This window comes from Protomyctophum bolini (genome assembly GCF_963924005.1).
Source record: "Protomyctophum bolini genome assembly, chromosome: 7".
Lineage (NCBI taxonomy): Eukaryota > Metazoa > Chordata > Actinopteri > Myctophiformes > Myctophidae > Protomyctophum > Protomyctophum bolini.
This window is the reverse complement of record NC_137868.1, coordinates 32,208,965-32,225,706: the sequence shown is the minus strand read 5'-3', so window position 1 is coordinate 32,225,706 and position 16,742 is coordinate 32,208,965. Positions and strand designations below refer to the sequence as shown.

At 41.5% G+C, this 16,742-nt stretch overlaps 1 protein-coding gene across 1 annotated transcript in view; it reads left to right on the top strand.

Annotated features, from left to right (window-relative positions):
• The window catches only part of snrka (SNF related kinase a), a 47,071-nt gene extending 32,940 nt beyond the window's left edge, over positions 1 to 14,131 (top strand). The window contains exons 5-8 of the mRNA XM_080768861.1: positions 3,254 to 3,388; positions 7,825 to 8,023; positions 8,406 to 8,509; positions 8,670 to 14,131. Coding sequence (XP_080624987.1) covers positions 3,254 to 3,388; positions 7,825 to 8,023; positions 8,406 to 8,509; positions 8,670 to 9,858 — 1,627 coding nt within the window. The 3' untranslated portion in view covers positions 9,859 to 14,131. The remainder of the gene's footprint in view (positions 1 to 3,253; positions 3,389 to 7,824; positions 8,024 to 8,405; positions 8,510 to 8,669) is intronic.
• Positions 14,132 to 16,742: the final 2,611 nt, after the last annotated feature.

The window sequence follows — 16,742 nt, the reverse complement described above, 5'->3', positions numbered from 1 at the left end:
CTGCCAGCAGGCCAGGATACATCTTCAATCATTGACTACATGTATTATAAAAAAACATGACTTTCATTAGCTTAAGAGGCTAAATCAGATTTTTAGAATAGCAGTGATGCGTGGTTACTTGCTAAAGTAGCCGGCAGAGAAGACAAAACTACCAGTCATAGCTACAATGTTTGTTTGTTGACTGGTGACAGGTTAATTTTCCCAATATATTTGTGACATTAAAAGTAGTGGTGTGTGGGTCTTTTTAAGTATATAAAAACAGAAAGAATAAAAAAGGTAACAAATGTGCGTTCTATGCCGGTACATTCATGGCCATACGTATGACATTATGCAACTTGAGTGTTTGCAGAAATTGCAGTAAAATAATACTGCTAAAATATGCCTGTCTTGTCTTTACAGCAACTGTTCCAATTAGTTTCCTACTTCTAACCATGACTTTGTGAACTCATGACTCCCCAGCTCTGCGTTGGCTTCCATTCAAAGGAGGATTGCATTTAAAATGCTTCTAATTACATTATTCTGTTCGCTACTGTCGGGGAAGAAACCTCTCATATATCTCAAATGTTCAACATATCATCTCTGTTGGGTGGAAACTCATAACGTACAGTATGTCCAAAACTGTTACTTTAACCAGGATTCAAATTTGAAAGTAGCAGATCTACAAGCTCGAGCTAATTTTGATTCTTTCGTGTGATGCTGTAATATGATGAAAAAAACCTAAGAGCTTGTGACTAAATCACTACATTGGACCCATTTGATTCAATTATTAACAAAGCGTTTTGGGCATCCATCGGCGACAGGAGAATACTCTGTGTGGTTGCTCTGCACAACCCGGGCACATCCTCCATCAGATCATTGAATTGCTGATCCTATATGAACCCCATTTGGTTCTTTGAGCAAGAATTGAGGTGCATTTGCTGTTCTGGCTCCTTGGGTTATGGAACAGTCTCCCCCTGGGGGTCAAGTCAGCAAACTGTGGAGTGTGTTAAATCACTATTAAGCCCTATTTTCTTGCTAAGGCGTCTTATTGATGTTTTGATTGTTCTGGGTTTTTTTTGTCCTTTCTACGCATGTGCACTTTCTATCTCATTTTTCAAAAATGTTATGTAGGCTACAGTATTTACCTAACGGTAAATAAATAAATAACTAATAATACCGTATAAGAATACCGTTTATTAAAAAGTGAGCAGTTCAACAATCTTAACTCATTCACCAACCACGGCCTACTCGGAAGTGCCTAAAAAAATGGCATCTACAAAATTCGGTGAAGCAGCTTTCTGCTTCTACGGACCGACGTCCTGGAATAAACTCCCACTGCTCCTTAAACGGGCACCGTCTGTAGACATTTTTAAAACATAGCTTAAGACCTACTTTTTCACCCTAATATTTTAGGCCAATAAAAAAATACTATACCAAGTTTCCCACCCGTCCACCTCGGCTGCAAGACTATGGTACTGTACTGGGTGAATGAAAGCTTTGCATGAAGGCGCTATTTACCAATTGCTATTTTGTTACTATATATCATGATAATATAGACATAACGGTTTAATACAGCGAAGGAGGTGTATCAATTAAAGCCGTTTAACACCCCACCAGCGGGAGAGAATGTGTTGCTTGGATACAGTAGGGATATGCAATTAGTTATTTGTAGGATCGCTCTTCTCCTTGGCATGTTACAGTGCGTTCATCTTCATTGCCGGTCGTTGAATGCCCTGGGTAACTAGATGAATGACCAATGATGAAATCATCTCCATAGGATGGCTGTGGCTTGTGGGCAGGGTTGGGTTTCCAATTCCAAATCATTGTTTAAGCTTGCATGATTGTTGTGACATTATGTTGGTTGAATCTAGACTCAAGAGCATCAGACCCCAAAATGTAGTGGTTAGATAATTAAGACAGCTGAAATGTTTTTACACTGCCTCAGTGCCTTGTCAAGTCAGCAAACTGTGGAGTGTGTTAATGCCTGAAGAAAAACGTTGCTATGACTCTTATTAAAAAATAAAACTCTAATAAATACACTGTCTTGTCTGACATCACAGTGGCATGGCATGTGCATATTAGTGAGTTACATAACAGCATTCTAGTGTTGTTTCACGATGTTAAGAGCATAGTCATAGTGACATTTAGTTATTTCTCTCGTGTGGCTCAATGAGACCAACGAGCTACGACCGCATCACACAGCCCTAGAGAAGGCATCTCATGCTGTGTTGCTGGTGACAGTAATTATGACATTTAGTAGTCAAGTCTTGTGTCATTCCCTGGAAGAATGACCCTCTGCACAGCCAACTAGCCACTCTCTGCATTTCACTATTTCTTGAACCACATTAAAGGAGAAATCCCAACATACATGTTTAATAGATACCCCCTGTTCTCCATTTTCCCCACCCCTCCCACAGTAAGTAAGTACATTTTATTTATATAGCACCTTTCGAAACAAGGTTACAAAGTGCTGAACAGTGACACAATATAAAACAATCAGGTTAAAAAACATAGTAGTAAAATAATGCAAGAAATATACATATATATACACAAACGCGTACATACACATATACACAGGTATATGTACACATATACACATACACACATCATAATACTCAAAGATTTAAAATGGAGACAAAACAAACAGACCTGCAGAGGAAATCAAGTGACAACATGGGGAAAGTATTTACGGAACAAAAAGTTTTTATTTTATTTCTCAGAGGCAAGGGCAGAGCGTTCCACAAGGTAGGGGCAACCACTGCAAAGGCCCTATCACCTTTAGTCTTTAATTTGGTCACTGGGATTTTTAAAAGTTCTTTATCCGAGGACCTGAGGGGTGCCTTAAAGTGCCTTAAAGGTGGTTAGGACAGTGAAATGCAGCTAGAATGGTAGAATGCTAGTTGTGTGTGTTTTTTAAAGGAATTGTCTTGTCAGGAAGTAGTCCTGACAGTACTCACACATGCACAGTTTGTCACCAGCAAGCTGCCGTTCATACAGAACCGGGCCGGGCCTTTCAGTCATTAATCCGACAACGTACCTCAAACCCTAACCTAACCATAACCGCAAGCACGGAGCAGCGCAAGTTCGCCAACCTTAACGCATGTTAGCCAACCTTAATCCGGTTGTTTTCTGCAAGTTGGACCAATGACTGGTTGGAAAAGCGTACGCAGGCCTGTTGAGTTCATTCTGCATTCAATATGTGCGATCCTTGTGTGTCCTTATAATCATCCCAATGTATTTTGATATGCATTATCCCAATGTTGTGTTATTTCAGAGCCCTCGAGACCAACAAATACAACCACATCACAGCCACATACTACCTGCTAGCAGAGAGGATCTTAAGGGAGAAGCAGGAGGAGGTGGTTCAGACACGCTCCTCCAGCCCTAGTAACATCAAGGCACAATTCAGGTAACACACACACACACAACGGAATGGTCGGACCCCCATATTTCTGGCCACCAACGTCTACTCTCATTTACGATTCTGACCCTATCGGGACGCAACTCGAGCTGGCTGAAGTGAACTTCGCCACGTTCGGCACAGCAACTTTTGTAGCGAGTGTTCTGGTTGCCATTCAAACCATCATCATTTAAGTAGTGCTGCCTGGAATTTAAGAGATTACCTATTCCAATTTTGTTCAGCTTAGTTCAAATGTATTGGCCCAATTTAATAATAATAGCTTGGATTTATAAAGCGCTTTTCCAAGTACCCAAAGTCACTTTACATAAATAAAATAAAAGTAAACAAGCAAAATGGATGTTCACCGATCATTTATGACCACATCATAAAAACACCAGAATAATGATAATCAAATAGAGCAATAGAGAATGTAATTTAACGTGTTTGTTATGATATGGTAAGGTGGGCTCTGTGCATTATGATGTGTAGGCCAGGGCTTGGCTCAGCAGCAGTTTTGTGAATAATGCTGATATCATTCATTTAAATATGACGACTTTTACCACGACTGCTTTCTGCAAGTGTCAAATGTGCTCTGTTGGTGACTGTGAGTTGGTGACTGTCACGTGCAATAAAGCATGTACTGTATGCGGTTGCGCACCTGGTTGGTTCTTAAGCTGAATGGGTAGAGACTAGGCTGTCTATATGGAAGTGTCCCTGAGCAAAACACTTAATCATAACAGTCCCCCCGGGTGCTCATCATAGCCATCTGAGCAGCCATCAGCTGAATGAAGCTGAAACTGAACTTCTACCGTGGTACTAACAAAGGTCTGAAGAGAAGGAAGAAGTCTGCACACAGTTTTGAATGCTGCCAAAGGTATACTTGACGAAGGCCACAGAGGCCTAAACGTGTGTTTTTAGCGCTTTGGTATTACTTTTTTTTTTGGGAAGCATTCAAAACGATGTGCAGACTTCCTCCTTCTCTTCAGTTTATCTCTTTTGTTCGAGCATCCATTGAATTTTCTTGGATGTGCGTGCACCTCCTGACCACTAACAAACGTCTCCCTTAACTCAAGACTGGTTTAAAACTCAAAAGGCATTATTCCCATGACTGTCCTCGTTGTGATCAGTTTTTAGTTTTACTCCCTGTGCCCACCGGGCTCAAGAAAAGAGAGAGAAAGGAGGAAGCAGGGCGGCAGTAAATGGAATCTGGACCTTTTCCTCTGTCTGCATCTTTGACAATATCATTGATCTTAAAAGGCAGAGGCAGAGAGTACAGTGTACACTAGAGTTATCAAAGGAAATAAGAAGAAGAATGAGGAACAAATAAGGAAGAGAGGAGCACGGCAATCTCCAGCAGGCTGACCTCATGATCTAAAACCTAGTTTTATATCACTCCCCTCCCCCAATTAAGAATGAAATGGAATGAAGAGAGCCAAGAGGGCCCTGGTACATCTCCCTTCAGTGTGGATTACTAACAAAGAGAAAGAAAATTAGAGTGGAGTAAAATGTGACCCAGCTCCAAGTAGAAAACACATGCTTGATAGCAGTTTCCAAGTACCTATCCTACAGTAGGGATAGACACATCATATACAGTACTGTTTCTTGTCCTATTCATCTGGTCTTATTTGAGGGTGGATTATTGTGACGGCACCGACATGCTTCTTCTCAAACATAGTACTCTCTATATACAATAACAGTCTCAGTGTTCATACAATATAGTGTAGAATGATAACAAACATCCATGCATGTTTTGGGGGCCGGATAGTGGCTCGATAACTTCCAACTGGATTGCATTTCCCTCACCCTCTGTATCCCTTCACTTTCCTGTCTTTTGACTCTTGTGTCTAAATAAAGGTAAACAAAAAGAAGTTCCCCCCATCCATCAATCTGTGCAGGTTTCTGTAAAGGAAAGAGAAAAGGTAGCAGGGTCGACTTGTGATGTTGAACTTCGGTGGAACTCCCTCCACAAAGCTATGTTCAGTAGAGGCATGCAGACAGACTCAACATGTACAGTGGGGCTGGGTAATTAACTGAAAATATATCCCAACAGACATTTTGAAACAAAAAACGATTTAATGTTGCCAATGTAGGTTAATCGATTTATTTTAATTTTATATAATAACACCAAAAAATGAACACTTAAGCCCTGTATTATACCGATCTACAGATCTGCTATATATTGTTTTAATAGTTAAGTTATCACCCAGCCCTAATATACAGAAAGGTAGAGCTGAGAGAAAGACTATAGGTGAATGTCCCTCTGCATTGTAGTGTTTGTCAAAGGGAATGAAGGAGAGAGAATCCAACTGAGAACCATAAGTCAAAATGTAAAATTATTCGTAAATGAGGCAAAAGTTTAACATAATCGTGATATTTATTTGAATTCATATCATATCGTCCAGCCCGAATGTACTGTATTTGTGTGTGTGACACTGGTGTGTGTTGAGCTAATGAGGATTTGTTGTGCGGACTGCAGTGTCGCAGAGGGACCAACTCTGTCTCACTGTTTGTTTTCAGCTCTTGTCTGTCAACACAAACCTTCCAGAAGCAGTTTGCTGAGCTGCATAATCAAATTCGCCCACTGGCACAAACAACAAAGACCAACCGATGTTCAAATACCTTACCGCTTTGATGCCTGTTTTTAACACAGCTCATTTCAGAGTCCCCAAAATTCCATAGGCACATCAGTTATGCATACCTGTACATTTATGGCAAGCTCAATTTATATGTGCAGAATAAAAATACAGAATGCAAGTCTCAAAACATCCAAAACATTTGTTTTAGAAATAAGTGAGGTAATTTGTGTGTCGGTTCTGCTAACAAATGTTCCATGAAATGACACTCATAAGTGAGAGAGATTATTTATAGAATTCCCAGGACATTCTTCCATCCTGTCGGTGGCTGTTGGACTGTTAGTCAGGTTATTGTGCAAGGAGAAAAAAAGACACAATCTCCCAGCATAAGTTTAGAGTAAATTATAATGGTATTCAGTTGACTAATCTGCTTTGCCAACTCCATTTCTCTTCTTTGAAAATTTGGCAAGTTGGCAGACTGCAGACTTTAATTAGTGCATTGCTCAGTGTCGTTGAATAGAGGTGCTTTTTTGTTGTTGACAATAGCAACACAGACAGTTGGGTCTTTGTGTATCAGGCTTATCTACCTAAGGGAATGTCTGTCTGTCTGTGCTCCTCACTCGCTGCACCAATGGCTCTGCATTTGCGCCTTTATGGAGGTCTTCTCAGTTTATCAAACTGTACACTGTTTATTAGCGTTTAATGCCTGTTGTGTTGCACCATTATCAGTTTCCTATCAAATGTAGTTGCCTTCCATTCCTATCGAATTTTGTTCAATTCGGTCTGTAACTGTGCATGTTGTTTACAAATGGAGCAGGAGTCGGAATACGGGTGTGTGCAACACAACGTGCGCGCACGTGTGTGTTTGTCTGCTGACGGGTCGCAAGCACGTGCGTGTGTGTCACGTGCTAACCGCGATTGCATGATTATTAATGCACAATCTCTTGAACAAGGCGAGCCTCTCTCTCTCTCTCTCTCTCTCTCTCTCAACGTGTGTGTGTGTGTGTGTGAGGCAGTGCTTTGCTTGCTTCGTGGACCACTTGGGGGTCCACGGACCTCCTGCCTCAAAAGGCATACCGGTATATCAATAATAGGCTATGATCCATCTTGGAACGAGTAAGGACTAGTACTAAATAAAGCAGAGCCTGGGTATGACTAAGGACTAGTACTAAATAAAGCAGAGCCTGGGTATGACTAAGGACTAGTACTAAATAAAGCAGAGCCTGGGTATGACTAAGGACTAGTACTAAATAAAGCAGAGCCTGGGTATGACTTGCAATTGAAATGACACCAAATCTATTGGGCAGATTAGACGGATGAGATTATATTTAGTGAGGTAAAGCACAGTTCCATGACACTAGGCTTCATTTCTTGATCTCTTTAGAAATCATATCTGCATTTATGTTTCACATTTCTACATTCATGTAAAAGACACTCAGGGTCTTCCTGTTTACAGATAGTATTGAGAGTTAAAGGTATGAGTTATTGACAGTTTGATTGGTCCGTATGACGGAAATGTGCACAGTAGGAGTTTTCCCAAAGGGACATTTTAGTGAAAATGAAGCTAAGCTCTTCAGCCAAAGTGCAGATAAAAATATATATCAAATATAAAATTTGATTGAATACTATTTTTAAGATTGTATTGACTGTAGGGCTACACACACCGTCTGCGAACACCGCTCGTCAAAACAGCCGCCTCCGTTATTTTCAATGAACCACACCGGCGGCGTCCGACGCGCGTTCACGCCTTGCCTGACGCTCCGATACGCCACTGTTCTATTTTCCAGGCGTTGCCACGCGGCAATGCCTGTGCCGCGTCGCTGCGCACCCGGTGTGTGATGGGCTTATCTCGTCTCTCTGTCCTCTGTGTAGGCAGTCGTGGCCCACCAGAGTGGACATGCACCAGGACATAGAAGACAGCCTGGCAGCCTCTTCCATCTCCCATGGTGGGGGTCCACAGTCCCCGGCCCGCAGCGCTGAGAACCTGCTCAATGGCCACCGCTCCAAGGGCCTGATGGAGCTGGGGAGAAGAGAGGAGACCACCACAGACTCTGCAGTACAGCCAGCACAGGTGCTCTTATTTAGCTATTTGTCTTTTTTAATCCATTTGTTCAAAATTATTTTACCTTTTTGTTTTAGGGAACGACAACGTTTATTTATTCATTGCACATTTTAAAAAGAACAAATGAAGCAACAACAGCATAATAGTGGGTTGTGAAGGTGAGATTTAGAAAACCCTGTGGGGTTTAAATCTCACCTCATTTAGCAACAAAAATACAATAGAAATGGGAAAGTAATCAGAAAAATTAAAGCAAACATGGAAAGTATGAATGAAAAAAGAAAGACATTTTATGCAGTGTTTTAAATGATCTGCTGAGACAAAAGTCAACAAGATTTTTTGGTTGCTCATGTTTTTTGGCAAATTTGGCTGATCAGCTTTTCTCTGGTTCCAGGGAGCCTGTGCCGGTGCCTTGGGCCCTGCTGCTGGCTCTAGTTCTGCACCCCACAGAGGAACCACACCCGCCATTAAAGCCAAGCAGCGAACATGCCTGTTCAGGTGGGCCACATTGAAATGTTTCTGCTTTTTTTTAACTTGATTTAAATTATAAGGTTTTGAGTTTTATGATTATCAGAAGTATCCACTTGACGTGTCAAGATCTTTAGGTGTCAGTGAATGAATGAATCCGTCATCCATTTTCTGTGTCATCGTTCATCAGGGTGGAGGAGGACGAGGAGGAGGAGGAAGAACAAGACGCGCCTCCGCTGCCCACGCAGGTGGTCCTACGGCGTAAGCCCCCGTCCATCACCAACCGGCTGACCTCCAGGAAGAGCGCCCCCGTGCTGAACCAGATCTTCGAGGAGGAGGGAGAGTCGGATGACGACTTCGACATGGACGAGGGTCTGCCGCCCAAACTCAGCCGCCTCAAGATGAACATGACGGCAGCCGGCGCCGGCAGCTCCACCTCCGGAGCCGGGTCGGCGTCGTCGCCCGGCTCCACGCAGAAGCGCTACCACCGGCGCAAGAGCCAGGGCCGCGGCTCGTCCTGCTCCAGCTCGGAGACGAGCGACGACGACTCCGAGAGCCACCGCCGGCGCCTGGACAAAGACTCTGGCTTCAGCTACAGCTTGAACCGACGGGACAGCAGCGAGGGGCCCCCAGGGAGCTCGGGGGGCAACGGGGGCGGCAGCAGCTCGGGGCAGGGGAAGCCTCCCGGAGAGGGAGGAGGCTCCTCCGGACCCGACAGAGGGAGTCCTCCCGGGGGAGGGGGAAGTGAGGGAGGTGGGGGAGGAGGAGAAGGGGGAGGGGGTAATAAAGGACAAGGTAGTCCCTCCAGCTGTTGTAACAGTAGTAGCACTACTAACCCGTCCGTCAGCTCTTCGTCGCGGTCATCGCGGACGGCGGCCCGCAGCACTGAGCTAGTGGAGAGGCTGAAGCTGATGAGCCTGTGCCTCAGCTCTCAGCTCCAGCAGCACCGGGCCGGCCGGGGCAGTCGGGGTGGAGGCGGTGGTGGGGGGAGGTTCATCATAGACCCTCGGAGCCTTTCCGGGGGGAGCGTGAAAATCCAGGAGAAATCCACTTGGAAGATGACGTGCCTGGGCTCCAACGGTAGCCTGGAAACCATCACCCTCCCCACCACCGCTGCCACTCTGCCCCGCACGCACGGCACCACGCACCACCACCACCACCACCACCCGCCGCACCGCAAGGCCGCAGGCTCCCCAGGCCTGCTGGGTGGGCGGGGCAGCGGCGGCAGGGACAACGACAACCTTACACGTTTGAAGAATGGCGTGCTCCAGCTACCTCTGTGTGAGAAGACCATCTCTGTCAACATCCAGCATGGTGGAGGACCCAGGGATGGACTGCTCTGTACCTCGACTCCGGCCAGCTGCTGCCAGGTCATATGAAGCCAGCCACACTCCTCTGGACCATTAGTTTGAATCTACACCTTCTCTCCCTACTAATGCCCCCCCCCCCCCCCCCCCCCCCTCCTTTTTTTGTTTTCTCCACATCCATTTGGATCAATCTCTGTCCAATACTGTGGTTAAGTGAGGTTCCTGTGGGGTTCCCCACTGTATTTAGGGCTGTTGTCACGATCATGACATTTTAGTTGACGATTAATTGTTGCGCACATAATTATGTGATTAACCTTTCATTTCATTTTTGGCATTGAACATTGGAACATGAAGTTTAAATCAAAATTGCTTTTCTGTTACGATTAATAACTAAAATATACAAAGACATGGTACCAATAATCCAAATAAATTATGTACTAGGGACAAAACCGGTCATGCATTTAATAATTAGATAATTGGTCCAAAAATGGTCCAAAATAGCTAAAATACCCAATGTATTAGCTCACATTGTGCCGCATTGTGAGCTAGTAGATTGCCTATATATTTTTGTAGGTGAATTTATACAGATGAATTCAAAAGATTCTGACGATTATGCAAATAAATCTGCGATTATCTCACAGAATTGCAATCAGGTGATTATGTCATAATTGTGACAGGCCTAACTGTAATTAGCCACTTTTCACCCGATTCCTTCCACTTGGCCATAGCAGCTACCTTACCTCACGACAACTGCCTTGTGTTGCCTAAACACTCCAACACCACATTGCTCCGTTTCACAATTTGTTTTTGCATTTTCAAGATTTACCCAGTTGGCTCCTAGTGTATTTAATGAAATGTGTGTGTGAGGCGCATGCTGCAAGAGGTTCTTTTGGGTTAAATGTTTGCGTGCGTGTGTTTTAGCGTTCCATTTCTGTTTCACCCTTGACCCCTCCCCTCGTTTCCTCTTAAAGAGTGGCATTTAGACTAGGCTAAATGCTTTAACTGAATTTATAGGTCGATGTTGCTATTGACGACGAATGAAAGAGAACATGTGCAGACTTTGACTTTTTTGGAAATGCAGTTCGTAAAAGAGGACAAGGACACAGTGTTTTGGTAGTGATACATAGCAGCTAAAAGGGCAAACGCTTAAACTGAGCTATTAGAAATGTAACTGAGGTAGACGCTGACTAGCAGAGGAATGTGCATGGAGTGAAACATGGAGGAATGCTAGTTCTACCAATCTTGATACATTGAGACACTCCTGACAAAACGTTTATTTTCTCCCATGCTCATTTCAGTTCTCTTCTGCGTCTGTGACTTTTGGTTCCTGTCTAGTGTCTACCTAGCAGGTGAAAGCTTGGAGAAATCAGACAAAGATTGCATAAGATAAAGTGGAGGCGTTCACATAAATGTCTGAAGACAGCTTTTATCAATCCAATCTTGTCAGATATCTGGTTACGACAAGGAAGGAAAAGAGGAAAGGTTGAATCTTTCACAGTGGTGACAAAGAGTGAGACAATGAGCCTGTGATGTCTTAAACCCAGCAAACAACCAACATCAAAGTCTTGATGAAGATGATAATGCTTCTATAAGAGTTTTCACCCTTTTTATTTTTAAGTTTTCACCTTTTTTATTTTATTTTTTTAAGTCAATGACTTGTGTGAGTCATCATTTTTTTATTTTATACATTTTTACTTAACTCATGAATACAATTGCAGGCCCCTGTAATAATATACTTATTACTTATTACTATAACAAAATTCTTGAATAAGTACTGCTTTGTCACAATGTGTTTGCTAGTTGCAAAAGCAAAGGCAAATGTAATTCATTAGCATTTATTTTAAAGTTAATACTGTTTTGGATTAAAAACAAAAGGCACATGAAAATAAAAATGTTACTGCTGATTTCTTTTTATATAGATTGGATAATAAGTTGTTTTACATCTAATATAGGCTATCGTAAAGTTCCATTGATTAATGAAACTTTGCCATATTTAACTTTTTCACATCTTGTGTTTCCCCTCACATTTGCTCACACACTTTGTTTTAATTTTTTGTCTAAGCTGTAGGTTAATTCCAAAACCAAAAAGTCATGATGACTCTAAAAATGTGTCATGCTTACATCTAGGACCCTATGGACTTGAAAATGACAATATAATACATTTTAATAATGATTTTTTTTTTTATGATTCAAAATTTTATTGCTTTTTTCCATTAACTTCACAAACATTTAAGACAAACGAAACCAAACTAGACAAGAAAATAATAATTACGTTACACAACAAAATCTTTACAGAAAAGATAAAACAATACAGACAATACAATACAATACAATAAAATAAAACAAAACAATAAATAAATAAAAAAGGGGGGGGAAAAGAAATGCCTTTACACCTGGGTAGTATCAATTTACAATGTATTCATGGGAACAGAAAACAGGAGAAAAAGAGACGTTGCGCTCACGCCATAATGGGATTGACAGCAATGTGCATTATGTAACCTCCCCATTTCCTTATAAATTTGTCCAGTCTGTCGGACCTCCTGTATGCCATTTCTTCATAAGCTGCTACCTTACCTAACTCCACAAACCAGTCATGAAACGATGGACTCCCTGACGCTTTCCAACCCCTCATCAGCACCTGTCTACCAATCATGATAGCCGTGAGGATGAATTCTGCATAGTCACAGTGAGCTACCTGCTTTGGGTCACCCAGTATGTAAAGCCTAGGGCAGAAGTGAAAATCAACCGTTGTCATTTCTAAGATACAATTATGAATTTGTTTCCAATAACTCAATTACAGGACAGTACCACAAAGCGTGAACCAGGGTGCCCACCGAAGATGGATCTTTGCACTTCCAGCACTCAGCCGTGTCCTTAAGACCCAGTCTGTGCAACCGTGAGGGTGTCCAATAGAAGCGGTTGAGAATTTTAAATTGAATCAATTTGATTCTGGTGTCTCTAGACATTTTTGTTGAATTTCTGCAGATTTCATCCCACTCCTCCTCTTCAATATCAATATCCAAGTCCCTCTCCCACACAGTTTTTGACAGACCAGGTACCCTGGCCATTTTAATAATGATTATCTACCTGGTGGGGAACCTGTTAAGAGTTTATTTTAATTTAAATTCCATTTCCACACACACTCAAATACAGTCTGATAATCTTTTCTTTTCAGTTAATGTATTGACATGACGTTCTATCCAGACTTTGAGGCTGGCTTGTTTTTACAAGGTGTTTGTTGAGTATGTATGTATATATGTTGAAAACAAAAGTTTATTTTTTAACTGGGGACTTTTGAATGATCTGCTGTTTGAATTAAAAATACTGTGTTGACGTGTGGGTCCTTTAGTCTGAGGTCAAGTCAGTGCTTTCATGGAGTCTTTTATGATTTAGACCATATGCGTGCAACTGCATATGAATCTGTGTGTGTTCCATTTGACCCCCTTCTGTTATGACTCAGTGATTTACTAAGAACGGTAGGCTATTGACTTTCTAGCTTTAAAGAACCTGGCCTAAAAACAAATGAGCGAGAATAGAATAGGTACACAGCAAAATCTTCAGGGCACATTTAACTGAGTGTAAAATGTAAACCTTATTGGTTAATTTATACACAGTTAAATACTTAGGATTTTGCTGTGGCAGCGGTATGGTGTGGGGAATGGGGATACACTTTTAAGGGCATTGGCAATAAGCTATACAGTATGTTGCAGCTATCTGTACATAAACTTTTTGTTTTATTTTTCTATTTCAAACCTGTGCAGCCTTATAATGGCTACATTGGACTGAAAGAGAAAAAGCTATCTTTTAAAGATTTTATTTTATTATTTCTCCCTTGTCTTTGATTTTACTTTTTTAAAATAAAATGTGTGTGTGTGTGTATATAGACTTGTAAATATGGTGCTCTTTCTCTGTATCTAGAACAGCGGAGTGAACCTTTTGGTGCATAGCTGTACAGTAATATAGCCTTATTAGTAATATGGTTGTCTCTGAGATAAAAAATAAAACTGTGTGAGAAAAACGACATGAATTCATTCATAACGTCAAGTCTCTTGACTGCTGTCTTACTCAACTGTATCCAGGTGAATGACAAGTGCATGTGTTTCAGTGTCTGACATTATCGCTCCATTGACACTGAGATGGGAGATGAGAAAGAATCACCTACTGAAACAATGTTACTGGACCAAAACCGTGTACTGGCTTGAAATGGGGGAGGAAGATGTCGAGAAAATAAACAAAAGATGAGTTTGAAATGACAGAATTATTCAGTGTATTATTCTGTAGTTGATTCCTGTTGTCAGACGTTAACATATAGCTATGGTGATATCCCAATAAAATGTTGTGGAAAACTGTCTGATAGTTTTGTCTTCTGAGTTTTTCTTGTCTTGGTTTACTAATAACACTGACTTTCAGTGGAAAGTTTGGGTAGCACAAGTCTATAATGAGTTTTAAACAGTGGTGGAATGTACATTTACTTAAGTACAATTTCAAGGTATTTGTACTAAATGTGAGTATATCACATTTTCAATACTTTTACTTCTGTACTCCATTTCAGAGGCAAATATTGTACTTTTACTCCACTACAATTATTTGACAACTCTAGTTATGTGTAGATTGATTATTATTACAAAACATACATTAACCACTTCAGCACTATACACATTTCGGCCATTTGAAAATAGCCGATCTACACGCTCACAATGCATGGCGATGCAACACATTGTGAACTTGTAAATCTGCTATTTTCAAATGATTATTATTCAGTTGAAAACTTTAAATGAGACATTCTACACGAGTACTTTTACTTTTGGTACTTTAAGTAAAGTTTGATGGAAATACTTTTGTACTTTATGACAATCATAACTAACCATTTTCTGGATCTGGACAGATGGTTGAAGACTGATAAATTCAGATGAGTGATTTCAACTGAATGAACTGAACTCTGCCTGTTGAGACAGGGTCGGCCAGCCATCCACAGTACAGTATAGCTACTTTAAATATATGTCCACAGAACGTGTTGAAATGTAGTCAGTCGTGATTGACGAGCTACCCAACACCAGAGATGTTATACTCTATGCTCTGCACACTGAACTCTCCAAGCGGTTCCACTCAAATTACCGGCAAGCTTCCAGACTGAAGGCTGGAGTACATCATACAGTATATTCACATTTGAATCTTTCTATGAACTTCAACTCAACTGTCTCTTACAAATTTGTTTGGTTTCCAATCCCAAGTTAATGCATACCTTTTGAATTGGTAAAATAACAAATACATAAGATACAGTAGGTGGCATATCTAATAACTATTTTTGGCTTGGATATTGGGTGGGCAGATTCTACAGGACAGGAGTGTTCCAACAGATCTGAGAGCAGTCTTGAGAAGAGCTCACCCTGCCGACAACTTGTACATCCTTGCTGCGTGGATGCACAGAGTATCAGATTGGGAGAAGCTTAGTCAGGCTAGCTTTTGACAACATGCAAGGATGGGAAATGTATGCAGTAAAATGTGACATTTCTATTTGTAGTACAGCTGGACTACATTCACACACTAATGCAGGGATACTCAAATAGATTTACCTGTGGGCCACATTACAAAAATGGCAAGGGGCCAGGGGCCAGTAGATAAAATTACGACATTAATGATACTTGATAACTTCTCTCTTTCAATTGCTTTATTTTCGCAAAATGTATCAAAGTACAATGTGCATGCACACAATATGTAAATAAATAAATGTGTTACATTTTCTTGCATAAACACAAAGAGCTGTTTCCATAACTGCACAAATTATTGCACATAACATGAGTAGCTGTTATAATAACATAATAACATAACATGAGTAGCTCTTTGCCTGCCTGCCTGCCTGTCTGTCTGTCTGTCCATGAGTAGTTATTTGTCTGTCTGTCAATGAGTAGCTGTCTTACTGTCTGCCTGTCTATCTGTCTATGAGTAGCTGTCTGCCTGCCTGTCTATGAGTAGCTGTCTGTCTGTCTGCCTGCCTGCCTGTCCAATTGTCCATGAGTAGCTGTCTGTCTGCCTGTCTGAGTAGCTGTCTGCCTGCCTGCCTAATTGTCCATGAGTAGCTGTCTGCCTTCCTGCCTGTCCAATTGTCCATGAGTAGCTGTCTGTCTGTCTATGAGTAGCTGTCTGCCTGCCTGCCCAATTGTCTATGAGTAGCTGTCTGTCTGTCTATGAGTAGCTGTCTGCCTTCCTGCCTGTCCAATTGTCCATAGCTGTCTGTCTGTCTATGAGTAGCTGTCTGCCTTCCTGCCTGTCCAATTGTCCATGAGTAGCTGTCTGCCTGCCTGTCCAATTCTCCATGAGTAGCTGTCTGTCTGCCTGTCTATGAGTAGCTGTCTGACTGCCTGCCTGTCCAATTATCCATGAGTAGCTGTCTGTCTGTCTGTCTGCCTGTCTATGAGTAGCTGTCTGCCTGCCTGCCAGCCAGCAAGTTGGTTAACAGAAAATAAATTGTTATGGCTGAGTAAAATAAAATACAATAAACACAATTTGCCTGAAAATAGATTACCCAGCTATGACCTTTTTCATGAAAAAAAAAGAGTAGTGATATGGTTGACTGAGTAAAATGAAACAATCTACCTGAAAATAGATAGCTATAAGTGAAGAGCAATTTCCGCAATTACCATTTCCGCAATTTCCATTTCCGCAATTTCCGCAATTTCCTCAATTTCCATTTCCGCAATTACCATTTCCGCAATTTCCGCAATTTCCATTTCCGCAATTTCCATTTCCAACTATTAATGGCAGCTGGGTTTCATCATTCAAATAAAATAGAATTCTGTCTGTTTAGCTATAAAATTATGTCAGGGAATAGGGATACACAGTATATGTCTTTCATTTGCATTGCATCTCCCCCCCCCCCCCCCCCAAGCTTTTATTTTCGTTCGAGTAATAGTACAACTCTAATAGTATTACTTATAATAATGTAATTAAAGATAACT